Source organism: Daucus carota, chromosome 3, assembly GCF_001625215.2.
Source record: "Daucus carota subsp. sativus chromosome 3, DH1 v3.0, whole genome shotgun sequence".
Taxonomy (NCBI): Eukaryota; Viridiplantae; Streptophyta; class Magnoliopsida; order Apiales; family Apiaceae; genus Daucus; species Daucus carota.
The window spans coordinates 2,451,230-2,465,500 of NC_030383.2; the positions used below are offsets into that span (position 1 = coordinate 2,451,230).

The window sequence follows — 14,271 nt, forward strand, 5'->3', positions numbered from 1 at the left end:
AACTCAAATTTCGTTCTAAAGTGATTTTTAGCTATTTCTAAATACAGACTATACAATCCAGAAAATCGCACGAAGCAAACTTTGCAACAGCAGAAAGATTTTACTCCAAAATTTACAATGGCGTCTAATTTACACAACCAATATACAATAGTACTCAATCAAACTACTACCCTCTCCTACATTATGCTACTACACAGGTTAAGAATAAATTTCGCAAGTTTGCATATCCCAGCTTTCCGATAACCACATAATACATAATTTACATTACAACTCATTGCCATATGGTTTGTAGAATGGCCTAATGTACAATTCTCTATCAAGACCATGCATCAGAGTCGAGTTTCCCATCAGCCCTGGTTCGCTGTATGCATCCCCGATTTCCAGGAATGCCTTTGCTTAAGAAATGTCGATGCTTTTCGTGATATCGTCAACATCTCAGGAAAATTTAAAGGAAGTAAGTTAGTTGCTCCTTCTTTCTTGAACCTCCTTCTCCATACAAATCGTTCCATTGCTTTAGCTCGTTCATGATTGATCCTTCTGAAGCAAAGCTCGCAGCAACCTGCAATGTAAGAAATGCTCTTGTAGCGTTAACGTTTAGTCTGTTTGAATATTAACATTAGGATTTTTTAGTAGTTGCGGATGCATAATATTAAAAGGATATCTCATAAATTTTATAAGGTCTCGAGTGCAGAATTTGAATGGCAGAAGAAAGAATGCTGTAATTTTTAACCAATTAAATAGCATGCTCTTTCGACTACGGTAATACTAGAAAATTTGTAATTACCTGATTTTTTGCTTGTCTCATGTCTTCCATGTTTAGAGGCCTCAGAGTTATTACTCTTTCAGCTTCTTCCTTTTCTTCTGAAGCATCCTCTGAATTCTTCTCTTGTTCCGCTCTCCGTTTCTTTTCCTATAAATGCAGATAATTGGCAATAATTAGTATAAGGAGCATCAGAGCAAGCACTTACCAGAAAGAAAGAAGATGTTGGAGATTGAATCAGTACCAAATCCTTTTCTCTTTCTTGTTTTATCAGCTCCCTCACAGGTCGATATGCGGCTGTTGTACAAAAAATCTGTATTTGATAGTTAATCCCAAGTCTCTTATTTAGGTTCTAGAAATTTACTTCAATAGCAGTAGTAAATTACACAAACCTTAAGATCACTTCCACTATATCCTTCTGTCATCATCGCAAGCTCCTTAAAATCAAGCTCGTCCACCTTTTCTTTAGCCAAAAGCGTTCTCAGTATCTTTTCTCTGCTGTCAGCAGTTGGTAGACCAACCATGATTCTGTTCACAAAAAAATAAACAGCGTAAATCTAAAGGTTTAGAAATATATTTATATATCAGCAAGACTGCAACATAATTTTTGTCTGTTGTATTTATCTCACAAGCAGAGAACAGAGAATTTTTAATATGAGAGATGAAAGTTCATCAATTCCAGAACTATGAACAGTCATAGACACGAAATAATGTACAGCCATTCTGCCTAGAATATAGATCACTGTCGGTATTCACATATTGTCAGTAAAAACATTAAATATCTACTTGATTCATTGCTGCTGAAAATAACTTTAAACAAATATCTTTTTAGCTTCAGATGAAGAACAATAAAAGAAATTGGTTGAACAGAATTAAGCAAAAAGATCAGTACTTAAATTACTAAGAGCCGGTTATGCTTAGAGTAACGTTGAGAATGTCCTGATGGTTAGTGATTCGAAGATGATACAGAGTCTGACTAGTAAATAGAAGACTGGTGAAGAGCAGTAATAAGTCGGATACTTAAAACATATATTAATTAGGTAATTCTTCTGCATATATTGAAGTTTTTCTGGGTGACGTGATTGTGGGTAAAGATTATAACTTGTACCTTCGCTCAAATCGCCTAATAATTGCTTCATCAAGGTCAAATGGCCTGTTAGTAGCAGCGAGAACAAGAATGCGTTCGTTGGCTTTTGATAGAAGCCCGTCCCAATGTGTCATGAACTCGTTTTTAATTTTTCGCATAGCCTCATGCTCGCCAACTCTTGTTCGTTGTCCAAGCATGCTGTCAACTTCATCTACAAAAATAATAGTAGGAGAAACTTTTGCTGCGAGTGTAAAGAGAGCTCTGACATTCTTTTCATCTTCCCCAAACCATTTAGAAGTGATGGTTGACATTGATACATTGATAAAACTTGCTCCTGCTTCCCTGGCAATGGCCTTTGCCATCATAGTTTTTCCAGTACCAGGAGGCCCGAAGAGTAAAATGCCTCGACAAGGTTTGAGGAGTCCCCCGGTAAATAGGTCTGGTCTTCGGAGAGGAAGCATGACCAACTCCTGCAATGATTCCTTGGTTTCTTCCAAGGAACCAATATCCTCAAATGTCACCCCAATTTCATGTGCTGGAATCACCTCTGGTCTTATACGCTTCTCGAATTCATTATCAGGAACTTCCTGGGAACACATTGTTACAGATAATGTTAGGGATATATATGTTGTCAAATTATCTATTGTAATATAAACAAAATCGTGTTTTCATGTTTTGCTACACCGCGAACCTCTGTCAGATTTAGGAATCTTAGTAAGATTACATAATCATCCAAATGCAAATGCCGATACAACGTTCTATTATTAGAAAGTATAGTATTCAGCATCCTTATGTCCCTGTTCAGTTAAAATACATAGTTTGACTCACCGGCTTTGGCGGAGCAGGATTCTCGCTTTCCTTTTTTGGTGCAGGATTTGATTTGTCTACCTCAGTTTTAGTTTCAGTTGTTACAGTTTCCGACTTTGATTCAGGCTTTGTAGCAACAATTTCTTCTGCTGGAAGTGCCTAGGGTTTAAAAAAACAAGAGACCATGTGTAAGTGTTACATCTTCTCAGAAAGTCCATATAAATATCCAATGATTGTTTAAAAGGATACATAAATAAGTAAATAAATACCTTAGAAGCTTCAGCATTCGTCTCCAGCTTGAAATTATCCTTGTCGTTATTTTTCCCCTCCTGGAAGAAACTTAATCCATGTGACAAACTGTAGGGAAGCAAGGGTAGATTCAGGGATTAGTAGAAGTTGAAATCAAATAACAATTTAATTCTTTCCCCTTAAGGAAAAAGTTGTGTGTACCTCTTTGATGATATAATAAGCCTCCCATTCCGGTATTCTGGTACTTTATTATTCATCAAATGATAAGAGATTGCTGCTACCACAATTTCTTCGATGTAATTACCAAGAACAATTGCATCTGCTTGGCAGATTGTATTTAGGTCATCACATTCAAGATCATTTGCTGCAAGTACCTCAGCAATATGGTTTTTGTTATCCTGAGCCTGAATTGTCTTCAAGTCCTCTTCTAATTGGGTTTTCCAGCTTCGAAGACGACCCTCATCTTCAGGTGGCTTTATCTCGATAGTGTAAGGAAACAAATAAGTCAGTCGTTCATCAATTTCGCTGCTATCATCATCTGACTCCAACATCCTGGAACCAAGAAGTAAAACTGGTCCTGATAACTTCTTCAACATTTTATCGAACAAGTTGTATAGCCTTGGAGATTGGAGAAGCAGCTTCTCGACATCCCTGATGTACAGTACGACGGCCCTATTATTAGAGACAGAAACCAAAACCTGTGGTATAGTGAGTGACTGTTTGTCAGCAGCTTATGGAGTCGTGAAAGTTCCAACAGTTAAACTTAATTAAGACAGGCAAACAATACATATCTGAGATGTACCTTGTAAAGCGCCTGTAAGAAGACCTTTTCATCAAAAGACAAGGTACTAATGCGCTTTGAGGCACCTAGAATAAGTAATTAGAATCAAAGATCAGCAGAAAGCAATATTATGACCACACATTATGTAACATATGCGTCAAAAATTTAGGGGCAAGACTCTACACAATGTAGCTGTTTATATTTTCTTAGGTCAGCTCCCTAAAAGTTCAGAATTGTATGAACTGCTGGTATCTTCTGAAAAGACGTCATTGCTCAAATATTGTAGGTGACTAGGAGCATGAAGTCAAAACAAAGATAAAGCTCGAACAAGGAGTGGTGTTCAAACTTCAATAAGATGGCTTCAGGTATGTAGAACAATTTATAGATTAATCTTGAAATAAAGATACATCTTTACTAATCTCACAAGAATTAACTGAGACAAACTATATACCAGTGTACATCAGATTCAACTTTAATGCAGATCATACAAATTTCAGTACAGCGAGAAAAATTGTTTCCAGAATACTACTTTTTGTGAATGTACTCCAAAGTATGAGCTTGAATGAAGTAGATTATCGGACATGTTTGTAGATATAAAATTTAATTAGGTCTGCACTCGAATTAGAAGAAATGACTTTAGTCTCAGTTGTACTTATTCTAGCACACTATGGTTTCTTTCATGACGTATCGTTATTATATAGAATAGCAAACATAAAAATGTAGGTGTTACAGTTATACTCCTCATATTATCTTATCCACCAATAAAGTTTATCAAAACAAGGCTCTGAGCAACTACCTGGATTTGCAGAGGACTGGGAACTCAAGCTACTCAGATCTGAAGATATAGAAGCATTTCTACGATGCTTTGGAGGAGCTTGACTGCCTTCCATACTCCTGAAAAGTGAAGAACTTGAGTTTGATATCTTAAAAATATTATTAATGGTTTGAATATAAAATTATATACTAATTTAACATACTTCAGTCTGGTTTCCAGGCCACTGCTTTGCCTACTCAGTGATCCTGCAACAGAATTTTATCGATCAGATTAAATAATGCTGTTGGGGAAAGTGTTACTATGATCTTAAGCAAGTATGTGAATGATAAACATAGTACCTGCCGTTGGTGAAAGTCTTGAGATGGAGCCAAACAAGCTCGACATCTGCTCCAAAGCCACATCTGAGATAGACCTCTTGAGAGGCTGCAAAAAGTATAAATGTATGACGATTCAAAATGTAATCCACTTGACACAACACATCAACCTTACTGCTCTGTAGTGGTTGATAAAAACTTTGAAATGATGCAAAAGGTAAATGCAGGTAGGGGCTTACCGCTTCTTTCTTAGAACTGCCATACTTGCTTTGCATCTGTAAATTAATCCAATTACAAGATTAGCATTCAATCACATATCAAGAACTGGAAAAAACATAAGCGCTGTCATATTCACCTTCATAGAGAAGTCGGGCACATCCAACAACAATAACTTTGCTTCAAAGTAATGTGACAGAGCCTTTGCAAGCATTTGCTGGTAGAGTTCTTCAAAAGAAGTAACCAAGCAATGACACCAAATCAGGCAAAACTAAAGAAGATCATACAAATTCTTACTTCAATTAAAGGTACAACACGAATACGGATTAGGATCGTATACCAGCAGGCCCTGTGAGCAATATAGCTCTACTAGCAGGCGACAAATTTCTCGTGTGCCTAGAAACATCCAAGTGCTTAAGATGAACATAAGCTGCACTCGTTAGCAACATCCGTGTTCTCTCACTGTCATTATCATTAACAAAACAAGATCACAACAATGCCCTAGAATCAATCTTACATAAATTCCCCACAAATCCCTACGAAAATCGGTGATCTGGACCTCCTATTAAAGCTAAAAATATACAAACAGCTCTCCATCATAACAAATATATAAATCTCAAATAAACAAAAGTACACAATTAAAACATTTTGTCCAATTATTCGAAAATAGAATGGCATAATTTTCATCTGCTAAACTCAAAACACAGAGAAAGATTAATATCCATGATTCAATTCTCCCAACGGCCAACACATATATGTTAGAATACTATATGATCCTGATAAGCAATCCTCCTAGCACCAGTCCGACTCCCTGACACGAAGGCAAAGTTATTTCCCCGAAGATGGGCGCCCTGATCCACCCTCGATCCAAAAATAGGTTTCAGTGAAAGGAACGCTAGAATACTATATGGGCAAAGTTATGCTCCAAAAATGGGCGTCCTAATCCACCCTCGACCCAAAAATGAGCTTGCAAGTGAGGGGATATTAGAATACTATATGATTCTCTTAAGCTCTCCTCCTAACATCTCATCCTAACATCTTGAGACTTTGGAAAAATTTGTCACTTAATTCAAATCAAAAATCATCCCGAGAACGTATCTGAAGACGGTAAGATGTACACAGACCTTACATCTCGTAAAAAAACGAAAAAGGCAAAGGTGGTGGTGGTGATTGTATGAAAAGTAAGCATACCTAAGATAATAGGGGAAGTCCTCAAAGGTGACCGTGCTATCTTTCCCATCCTGCACAAGCCTAAGAAGCTCCATTTCAATCTGATCACCATTAACACCAGCAATGGGAGCATTCGAAGCTCCACTCCATCTCTGCCCCGATGCATATCCAAGTCCCACGCCGACCCCTACACTCAATGCAGATAGATACAGATGCTTCTGCTCCATCTCCTCCCCTGCAACCTCTCTGTATCTCTCTCTAAAAATCTAAAAATATATGAATGCAAGTGTTTTTTCGAGAGGTGAAGAGAAGGGGTTGGATTAGAGGATGGAGAGAAGTGAAATGTGGGAATGCTCCGAGAAAAACGGACAGGTTAAGAAGATTTTTTGGAACTACAATTATTGTTGTAGTAACTCTGTTTTCATCTGTCACTCCGTCTATTTATAGCGATAGTAGTGAAGTCGGAATTCGGAACTATTTGGTGGACCTATTTAAAATTTATCTGAAATTATTGGATTTTTTAGAAAATATGAAATTTGTAGTGAAATTGAAGTGTAATCGATAAATTGAGAAATTATATTTAGAAAATATTGATTGGAAATTTTAAATAAATCGGAAATACTTCGGAACACTGATGTATGGACATGGATTTGTTGTGTGTTTGATGAGTTAAGTTTGAGATGGTTTGGGTCTACGTGTCGTGGTCTTATTGGTGGATCATTGAATGTAAGAAATTGCACCTGTGATATCCTGACATTAGAGCATCTCCAGCAGCATCTTAGCCCATTCCTTAAATATAATATAAAATATTGGATCCTAGTGGCTTAAGATAATAATAGCTATTCTCAACTCCAACAATATTCCTTATATTCATTCCTTATATACTATTTTATTATTAAAAGTTACCATTATTGCAATAGGTGAAGAGAGAGAACATGTTTGTATTCAAAATTTATTATAAAATAAGATTTAGGAGAGGAGAGAGGTTACCTAAAGATAAGGCATGGATAGTGGATCTTAGTGATTTAGGGAATCACTAAGATACTGTTGGGGTGGATTATTTTCCTATATTCCTTATATTTTGGTTTAAGACTCCAAATAGGGAAGCTGCTGGAGTTGCTCTTAGCTACCTACTGACATGCACTCTGCTGAAATTAGAAATGTCAGTTTGTACCAAACCGATTGATACCCGATTCATACCGACCCGATTGGGTTTTATCGAACCCGAATACTTCAGTTCTGAATTCGGGTTTGAGTTTAATTTTTAAAATCAAACTATTTTCGGGTGGGGTTCGGATTTATGGCATACCGCTTCAAATCCGACCCGAAAACCACGCTAAAATGATGTTTAATTTTTTATGATAAAATGTGCTCATGCTCTGATTTTGATGATAAAATGATGTTTAATTTTTGATCTGAAATTTTAATTTTTTTTATCATATATATATTTATCAATTTAAGTTAAAATTGAACTTAAACTTGACTGATTCATTTGATAATACTCCCTCTGTCCCTCTCATTTGTTTACAGTTACTATTTTGGGATGTCCCTCTCATTTCTTTACATTACCATAAATAGTAAGTTTTTCTCATCATTACACCCACTATCTTCCCCCACTATCTCATATTTAACAATAAAAACTACTATTACACCCATTACTTTCCTCCACTATCTCAAATCTATTATTAAATATTGATAGGTCCCACCACTTTACCCACTTTTCATCTAACTTTACTCATTTTTCATACATCGTCTTGGTCTCCGTGTCCCCCTCCAATGTAAACAATTGAGGGGGACGGAGGGAGTAAATTTTACGATCTTAATTCTCAAGTTTGATTTTTGTTTTTTAAAGAATTCTCAGGTTTGATTTTAGTTCACTCAGCCAGCAAGATAAATCAATATATAGTCTCACCTCTGAATAACCAAGCATTTTTCCTCACTTTTTCTAATCTTTCTTTTCAATTCTCTTTTTAAACTTGGTTGTCAAGAATAGGCTAAAGCTCCTTTACAAAGGTTGGTGACTGTTACTTTCCTAATGGTCAATTTTGGTGAAGTGTCTTGTTGGGTTAGTTTAATTATGATTCTTAATAACTAGTCCAATTTTGGACAATTAGTTAGAGAAAGAGGAATATTGCATGATTGGGAATTGATTAATAAGAAATGATTAATGTTAATGGTATTTAGTTGAGTCATCAGGTTCCATGGTCCGAGGTTATTTATATAACCGATCAATCACGTATTTTCATATTTTTCTAAAGTTCAATTTTATAATTGATTTTATTTTTTAAAAAAAAGATTAAGGTGGTGTTTGGCTGACCACTGTAAGCCGACTTCTGGGTTTATAACTCGGTTTATAAGTTATAAGCACTTATTTGTACCGTAAAAAGTCAAGAAACACTTAAAAGAAGTTAGGATTATTAGTTTTTGTTTCAGGACTTCTGCTTACCAAACAGTTTCATCACTTATAAGTCTTAACTTGTTTCTGACTTCGACGTCACATTTTTATTTTAAGCAAAAAACACTTATTTTAAACTCATCCAAACAGCCCATATATATTTTAATATCTATTTAAGAATTATTATTTTTTTAAATAATTCATAAAATCTAATATACACCTTAAAATATATGTGGAGCAATGGAAACTATATAATTTTGAGTTTTAAAAACAAAACGCAAATAAGTTTGAGTTTTGAAGAAGACCTGCTCAAACGAGAGAATCGAAGGATCTTTCGATCTCAAAATCCAAATCACCAAACAATTTCTAAATTAAGTTGTGTACATTTGACCAAACCTCGGAAATCGAAACTAGGACAGAGCTGTGCCTGTGTGACTGTTTGTGACAACTTGGATGTGTAAACTGAAACCAACTGCAGAACACAAGTGACAAATATTTTATATGATAAACTTTAATGACAGAAATTAAACTCCTGATGCAGAGTAGATATGCGGAGTATTTAACCATATCTTAAACTATATTCTATTCTTATTACATGTACTCATACAGGTATGGTGGTTTGATATTGTTTTATATCTGAGGAGCTGCCCAACTGGCCAATTTGGCAAGGGTTTCCTCAATTACAGTTGGCAATCCATGTCAATATCCAACTCTACATTCCCCCGCTTATTAGGAAAAAAACAAACAAAATTTTTTAAAAAGTTTAATTTTATAAATTATATTAGAAAAAGTTTATATGAATAAAATTCAACAGTTTAAATATTTATTTAAAGAAGGAAAATTTTGTAATTTGTAATTATATATGTGAACACTTGGAGTTTACATCTAAAGTAAAGTTTGATCTCGGATTAAGTTACTGATAATTTTATTGCAATTTGCCCCTTTAGGATGGTGCAAATCCTTCTGGGAAGTGACAGAAACCAATAAAATTTTGAAGTAGAAATAATTTCCAATTCACCAAGATGTTTGTGTATCATTTAGTGTAAATTCTTCTTGTCTTGTCCGTATCAAACTCATAATATCTTCAACGTCACGAAATAAAAATTATTAGAAACTGAAATATAAAAAACAAAGTTTTATAACTTTCTTCTAAATTATGTAAAATTTTCATCAATAAAATTTTACATCTAAATAAAAAATAATTATTAGTGTGTGTTTGTATACAAAAAAAACGAAAATGAAATACATATATGAATTTTTTAAAAAGAAAATATAACCAAAAATTAGAAATTTCATTAGTTTCATGAATCACAGAAGTCGTCAATTCAAATTAGTTTTCACTTATTCTGTATTTTTACGATAATTTAGAGTTCAAATTTCATAAAAAGTAAATTAATTGAAAAAAAAAAGTGTGGTTAGATGGGCACCTAGTGCCAGCAGCAGTAGATCTTTAGGGAGATTGAAGAATCCACTAGAAAATCAAAATCTGGCATTTCATTGTCATGAATGAGTAGAAAGGTCCAAGAGCTAGAGTTTGAGTAACCTATCACAATCATGCTGGGGAGACCCTTCCTACTTACTGCTGCAACTTGTCTCTCCCATTCTGTCGAACAATTATTTATTTATTTATAAAAAGCCCATGTGCACTCATCAATCTCACCCGACCTCTATCATGCTCTCATCCTCACTCTTCACAATTTTCACCGGTGTAATTAAACAACCGTTGAAAGTGCTCTTGCTCTTGCTCTTGGGTGTCCGTACGTGGATTCGATCATTTCCGTGACAATATTGGGACCGTTGGAACGGCTAGGATGAGTTAACATATGGTGGGGTCAATTTTTTAAAAAAATAAAATTAAGAGGGGTCAGTAAAAAATTAAGGGGTCAATTTCAATTTTACAACCTAAAAATATGTATAATATTAAAAAAAAAATGTAAGGGGGTCAGTTGCCGCCCTTGCTCCTACTAAAATCCGCCTCTGCCTACAATGGTGTGCATGAACTTGAGTTTTGATTTTAGTTGATATAAATGCTTCATGCACAAAATTTGATATAAAATTTTCATAAAATAAAATGTGTTATATTATAATTGAAATGAGCCTGCATTCAAATAAAAAACACCAATTAAAATATTACATCTCAATTACTGTATAATTTATATAAATTTTGTATCCAATTTTATGTATATAACACTACTCTTTAGTTGATTCACATTTATTTATCAAATTTTATGTATCTCAATTAAATGTATTTTACTAAATTATACACAATCGGGCAAATTTCTTAAAATATTCATCGTTTAACTAGAAAAAGTTACTCTGGGGCCGTTTGGGTGAACTTAAAATAAGTGCTTGTTGTTTAAAATAAAAAAGTGAAGTAGAAGTTAGAAGCAAGTTAAGACTTATAAGTGATAAAAGTGTTTGAGAAATAAGTAGAAACCGTGAGACAAAAGTCAGTAATCGTAGCTTTTTTTAAGTACTTCTTGAATTCTTATACAAACGGTACAAATAAGTGTTTCTAACTTATAATTCAGAAGCCGGGCTTATAAACCCGTGCCAAACACCCACTCTGTATTTTTGGCCAAAGTCGGGCATAGAACTGCAATGAACCTGGTAATAGCACAAAACAGTAAGTTTGGTGAGCATCAAGCAGAGAATGCCGATGGGTAGTTTGATGCAAGTTTTGTAGGACTGGAGGAGCCAAAAGTAAAGAGAGGTCTAGTCAAAGTAGGTCAAAAGTAAAGCACCAAACAACAACTATTCTATATATAGACAAACAACGTCCCCTTTGGGCCAAACAGCAATTTTGGTACAGTTTCATGGTTTTATAAAAGTTGCGCCTTTAGGCACATGGAAAGTGGGAACCCAACAAGGCAGCAGCAAATTACAAGGTGCTGAATTCATTTTCTTTTCTTTGTTAGCCGTGCATGCGTGCCATTTTCAATTACTCTCTCCGCGTCATTTAACTATTTTCGGTTTTTCTAGTGTGTGCTCGTGGGCACATACTAAACGCGTAATTTAAGATGTTTGAGAGCTTTTGATTGGCTCTCATATGCTAATAATGGTGGTCACACACAAGACAAACCCAACTATTTTTATATAATTACACTTTTATATAATTACACGTATTTTAAGGTGTTAAAAAATCACATCTAAATATAATTATTCTTTATAAAATTTATTTTAAATAAGAGTTTAGAATCCAAACTTTTATTTGATCTAAGAATTAAATTTTCTATTGAGTATAAATATAATTTTTTTTATCTCAATATACGTGTAAAAAAAATCAAATATAGGTAATAAATTATGTGTAATCTACCAACAGATTTCCTATAAATCCGTAAAATTTCGACAAATATAGGCATTATTGACAAGGGGAATATTGTTGAAGTGCGACATTTTAAAAAATTATCTATAATTTTTATATTTGATATGTGTAATCACTTTTTATCTAAGCATTTTTCATGGTTAAACAATCTAAAACTCATCTGCAATTAAATGTTAATCGTTGGCATTATGCTAATAATAGTTTAGAGTCTGCATGTGTCAACATGCTTAACCAATCACATTCCACTATAAAAAAAATCATATTCCACTGGGGTCATAATTTTGTGGTTGTCGACTCCTTGATAATCAGATAATTAAACCATATTCCTCTGTAATGACAGTTAAGACACACTATTTAAGTTCCTGATATTCCAAGTGATTTTTATGTTTAAAAAATTCAAATATACAGTACTTATATGTTTTTTTTATAAATGTTGGATAAATTGATATTATTATTAAGACATCAAAAACAGGTCTTATTGTGTCAATCTCATCTTTCATATAACTATTTTCAACGATTTTTTACCAACCAAATGCTCACAAATTTGAATCTATCTGTCTGGGCTCGACTTGGGCATCTCAGGGAAAACAGGTTCAAAAATATATGGGTCACTAACAGAAAGGACGAAGCTGGAAATACGGCCCAAGGTCACATTGTTTCATATTTGGGAAAATAGATTTTTTTACCACTCAACTTATAATGTTTTTAGAAACTTACCATCCAACTAATTTTTTTTATTCTTTTAGTCACTAATGTTAGGTTTGGTTTGGTTTTTAGCCACCAGCTTAGGTTTGGATTTGATTACTAGCATCATGATAATTTTTTGTATCATCATTTATACATAGTGATAGTATCTAATATTTTGATGATGTGTCGTATGTTTATATCCTTATATATATAGCAATAGTAATATAAAATGAGCCGATGAAAAATTAAAATCAGGAATAATAGTAATTAGATTCTAAAAATTCAATAAATCATGAATATGAAATCAATGACTTCAAACAATTCACCCTCTCTCATAAGATAAAGTGTAATTGAGTGATATGACGCATCATCTTTCGATATTAAACTTTCAATGGACTAGCTCAGTTTAAGATCTTTCTTAAATTTATCTTCAAAAATTTTAATAACTTTATCTTATTACAATTTTCGAGATAAATAAATAGAGGAGAAAACTTAATTTTCAATGATTGTCCTCTATATATAATGCATCATTTTATATTATTATTACTCCATCCGTCCTTCTCATTAGTTTACAAATTTTCTCTAGTGCTTAGCATGTATTTAAGATTCTTATAAAACATAGTTTCATAACTTATTTTTGTGTGTAAAAATTCAAACGCTGAATTTTCATTCGGAAGAAAAAAATAAAGTTATATATGAAACTACATCTTTTAAAGGCTATATAATGCGTGTAAAATTCTTATCATCCAAGGTAAGCGACCTTGAAGACATAAAAAGTACTACATATAAAAATACAAACATATATCAAATCATCAAAATATTACCGACTACCACTATATTTTAATAATGATACACATAAAATGTAATGCTAATAATCAAATCTTAACCTAACTTCAGTGACAAAAAAAAGAGCTAAATCTAACACTAGTGAGTAAAATAAAAAAATTATAGTTCAGTGGTTAGTTTCTAAAAATGCAATAAGTTTAGTGACAAAAAAATTATCATAATTCTGGTAATCAAATCCAAACCTAAGTTGGTGGCTAAAAATAAAACCAAACCTAACATAAGTGACTAAAAGAATAAAAAAATTAGTTGGGTGGTAAATTTCTAAAAACACTATAAGTTGAGTGGCAAAAAAATCTATTTTCCCTTCATATTTAAAGTTTCGGTGTTCAATCTGTTCTTTAAAACATTACTAAAATTATTTGTGGGTCAGGCTGACCCAGCACAATAATTCGGCCCAGTTGGCTGACATTAGTTCCCTTGTCTTTCCTTTTTTTTTTTTTTTTTTTTTTTTTTACACGAGAAAGGAGAAACCAGAAATTGGAAGTAATTGATATAAATACAGAATTTATAGGAGATTTTTCTGATAAATAGAAGATTTTAAGTCGGGTATAAAGTAAACAAATTCTAAAAATTTATCATTTTTTAATAAATGGGAGATTTTTAGAACATTGTTCTCTCATGTAAAAAATTAATTTGATTTAAAATTTTAATTATTATATTAAATTAAATATTAGGTTCAAAAAGTTTTATTTAATAATTTTTTTAGAATTATATATATATATATATATATATATATATATTTAAATATGATTTTTTAATATTTTGAATACGTGTAAAGAATTAATGATAATGAAATTGGGATAGAAAAATGTAATTTAACTTCAATATTATCACAATGAAAAAGTTAAATTTAACATGT

At 33.1% G+C, this 14,271-nt stretch overlaps 1 protein-coding gene across 1 annotated transcript; it reads right to left on the reverse strand.

The window, feature by feature from the left end:
* Positions 1-80: 80 nt before the first annotated feature.
* LOC108214907 (uncharacterized) lies at positions 81-6,584 on the reverse strand. The gene is made up of 16 exons (XM_017387147.2): positions 6,181-6,584; positions 5,330-5,451; positions 5,129-5,217; positions 5,013-5,048; positions 4,798-4,882; positions 4,662-4,704; positions 4,481-4,578; positions 3,706-3,770; positions 3,105-3,601; positions 2,924-3,011; positions 2,676-2,813; positions 1,869-2,434; positions 1,153-1,288; positions 1,005-1,073; positions 785-910; positions 81-559 (listed from the first exon to the last, which is right to left on the reverse strand). The coding sequence occupies exons 1-16, from the start codon at positions 6,384-6,386 to the stop codon at positions 446-448; spliced, it is 2,478 nt and encodes an 825-aa protein (XP_017242636.1). The 5' UTR covers positions 6,387-6,584; the 3' UTR covers positions 81-445.
* Positions 6,585-14,271: the final 7,687 nt, after the last annotated feature.

Excerpts from the sequence above, each read along its gene's own strand:
- LOC108214907 (XM_017387147.2), bottom strand. The coding sequence starts at position 6,386 with ATGGAGCAGAAGCATCTGTATCTATCTGCATTGAGTGTAGGGGTCGGC. Across the intron at positions 5,452-6,180 it reads GACTTCCCCTATTATCTTAG|TGAGAGAACACGGATGTTGC; the intron begins GTATGCTTACTT and ends TGATAATGACAG. Across the intron at positions 5,218-5,329 it reads ATTGCTCACAGGGCCTGCTG|AACTCTACCAGCAAATGCTT; the intron begins GTATACGATCCT and ends CTTCTTTTGAAG.